The 3,025-nt window shown below is 40.0% G+C and overlaps 3 protein-coding genes across 5 annotated transcripts in view; all 3 read left to right on the top strand.

Moving 5' to 3' along the window:
• rad51d (RAD51 paralog D) overlaps window positions 1-3,025 on the top strand; it is a 477,561-nt gene that overhangs the window by 454,054 nt on the left and 20,482 nt on the right. The gene's annotated exons all lie outside the window — the stretch shown is intronic.
• The window catches only part of LOC109959351 (N-acetyltransferase 9-like), a 561,041-nt gene that overhangs the window by 261,858 nt on the left and 296,158 nt on the right, over window positions 1-3,025 (top strand). The gene's annotated exons all lie outside the window — the stretch shown is intronic.
• The window catches only part of rsf1b.1 (remodeling and spacing factor 1b, tandem duplicate 1), a 21,394-nt gene that overhangs the window by 13,115 nt on the left and 5,254 nt on the right, over window positions 1-3,025 (top strand). Inside the window, exons 7-9 of the mRNA XM_020598572.1 lie at window positions 784-1,062; window positions 1,847-1,951; window positions 2,030-2,109. Of these exons, the coding sequence (XP_020454228.1) occupies window positions 784-1,062; window positions 1,847-1,951; window positions 2,030-2,109 (464 nt within the window). The remainder of the gene's footprint in view (window positions 1-783; window positions 1,063-1,846; window positions 1,952-2,029; window positions 2,110-3,025) is intronic.

A 3,025-nucleotide genomic window follows, 5' to 3' on the forward strand; every position in this document is an offset into this window, starting at 1 on the left:
ACCCTTGCCAATATCGATATATTTTTTGCTATTTTATTCTGAACATATCTGATATGCGATTTCCAGGAGAATTTGTCATCAAGTATGACACCTAGAAATTTAATTTCATGTACTCGTTCTATATTAGCTCCCCCAATTTTCAATTGAAGTTCATTATCTAGTCTACGATTCCCAAATACCATAAATTTAGTTTTATCCAAATTCAGAGATAGTATATTACTATCACACCATTTCTTTATCTTCTCAAGTTCCTGTGTAACCCGTCCAGAGAGTTGCTGTAGGTTTTCACCCGATGCCCATATGGTAGTGTCATCAGCAAATAAAACCACTTTCACTAAATCAGAAACCTTACATATATCATTAATATATAGTATAAATAATTTAGGTCCCAAAACAGAACCCTGAGGCACTCCACATACAATGTCCAGCTCACTCGATTGGTATTCACCCAACTTCACAAATTGACGCCTCTGTGTCAAATAACTTCTAATCCAATTCAGAACCATTCCTCTGATCCCATATTTTTCTAACTTATCCATGAATAACTCATGATTGATTGTGTCATGCTTTTTTAGGTCAATAAATATTCCCATTGTGTATTTCTTCTCATCCATAGCACTTGTTATGTCCTCCATCAGGTCGGTAATGGCCAAAGATGAGCTGATGCTAACAGGCCTATGAAAGGTTCAAAAAAAGCACTTGAAGTTAAGAAAGTACTTGGGATTCACTGAGCTAAACGCTGATAAGTCATTAAACAATTCTGCTCTGCTGTGCTTGTTTAAGGGGAGAAAGAGACGGAAGATTCGGTGGACCAGCACTCGAACGCGCCGTAAAAAGAAAGGTTCCGATGAAGATGACGACAGCAACGAGGAGTCCAGTGAAGAGGAGGAGAGTGAGGAAGAGGATGATAGCGATGAAGACTACAAGGTTGAACATAGTAGAAAGAGGCGGAATCGAAACAGAGAAAGACGAAACTCGGACTCCTCTACATCTTCAGATGAAGACCTACCTCCAAATGATGACCCCTGCAAACATTGTGGTCTCCCTAATCACCCTGAGCTGGTGGGTACTTGCAGGACCTCAACAACATTTTGGGTTACACGGCTCATGGGTATTGTATGTAGTATTTTGAACCATCAGTCTTACCAAAGTGATGCAAAAACCATGATTTCTCATAAAGCTGAAATAATTAAGTATTTACATTTGTATCATTAACCAGGATATTGACTGATGTGCTTTCTATTAGAGATGCACCAATCAATTGTCGGAAATCGGAAGTGGCTGGTTTTCAGAGTGATCGGCCTTGACTGGTGACCGGCCAATCACTCTGAGATTTCCAATCAGATTTGGAGGTGCCACAGTCCATGTCACGCACACAGTGACACAGACTGGGAGAACACACTGAAAGTGAGACGTGAGCAGTGTGTTTGAGCAGCTGTCTTTCTGTCAGCAGAACAGCGGCCGGAGAAAGTCTTTACCAGGCCGACCAACACAAAGATAGTAAGATCATTGGGGGGAAAAAAGTCACGTTTTATGTAGCCTATGGATTTATTGATTTCATTTTTTTCCCCTGGCTCATTACAGATTGTGAAAGTGAAATTTGAACAGCCTGATTAGTGTTAATATATATACCAGCAGAAACAAAAACAAGAGGATAACATTTAGAAATGGGATCCAAGTGGAGAAAAAGACCCTACCAATCCAAAGATCAAAGGACACACCATCCCAATCAGTTTAGTGGGAAAGTGTGTCAAACCTTTGACTGGTAGTGTACTTCCTAATTGGCAGCTCCTCTGACTTTGCATCTCTATTAAATTTTTAACATCTACCCACCTCTTCTTTGTAGATCTTACTGTGTGATTCGTGCGACAGCGGCTACCACACAGCTTGTCTGAGGCCTCCACTCATGATCATCCCTGATGGAGAATGGTTCTGTCCGCCCTGTCAACATGTACGTACCAAAAAACAAAGGTTTGAAAAAAGTAAAACACCAGCATGACCTTTAATTTTGTATTTTTTACCTCTGTAGAAGCAGCTCTGTGACAAACTAGAAGAGCAGCTCCAAAACCTGGATGCAGCTTTGAAAAAGAAGGAACGTGCTGAGAGAAGGTGAGACAATTTGCACTTCAGCTGTTTTGATGAAATTTGCTATCAAGCACTGCATTTTTAGAAACGGTGACACCGAAACAGTGCACAATACCTGCTGTGCCTAACCCCTTTGTAACACTAATGGTATTGGTGGACTTTTTGTTGGATATACTGCTTCACTTTTTCTGAATTGACTTTCACAGAAGGAGTGGACAAAATCTGTCCACTCCTTCTGTCCCTTTAATTACTGATTACTGATCATGTCTCAAATGTCAGGGTTTACCATACTACAATACCCATGTCCTTTTAATTGTCTTGTAGATTTAGATTATTTAATCACAGCTTTTACTGTGAAACTGCACCTCTTTCACATTAAAAGTCTACCAATGCTGCCAGCGTTCGAAACTTAAATAAACAAATTACTGTGAAAATAAATAGCAAACAGTGTTTCCCACAGAATTAGACGGCTTGTGGGGGGGTTGGTGTCATGCTTTCATAATTGCTTTTTTTTTTTATTATTATTATTAAATATAGTAATACTGTAGTAGGCTACCTCTGTGCTGTTCACATGACCTGCACTAACTGGCTCTCCCACAGCAGCAGCATGTTGGCTGCTGGCCTCCCCTCCAAATGAATCAATGGGATTGTTAATCACACTGGTTGGACTGATCAGCTTTCCCATGTGTGTTTTCCCCTGGACTGAGGGAGCAGACATTCAGCGTTAGAGTTTATGAACTAAAATGAACTTTATCCAATTGTAGAGCAATCCATATACATCCACGCTGTATACAGTGTGCTGACCTCGGCAACAGCTGTATTCTAACAGTCAGGTTAGGTTATCCGGCCTTACTAGCTTGCTAATAATATATTAGAAGAGTTGGATCTCTGCAATTGACAGCATTGTGTAAAAAAAAAAAAAAAAAAAAAAAGAAACCCG

This window comes from Monopterus albus, unplaced genomic scaffold (assembly GCF_001952655.1).
Source record: "Monopterus albus unplaced genomic scaffold, M_albus_1.0 scaffold38.1, whole genome shotgun sequence".
NCBI lineage: Eukaryota > Metazoa > Chordata > Actinopteri > Synbranchiformes > Synbranchidae > Monopterus > Monopterus albus.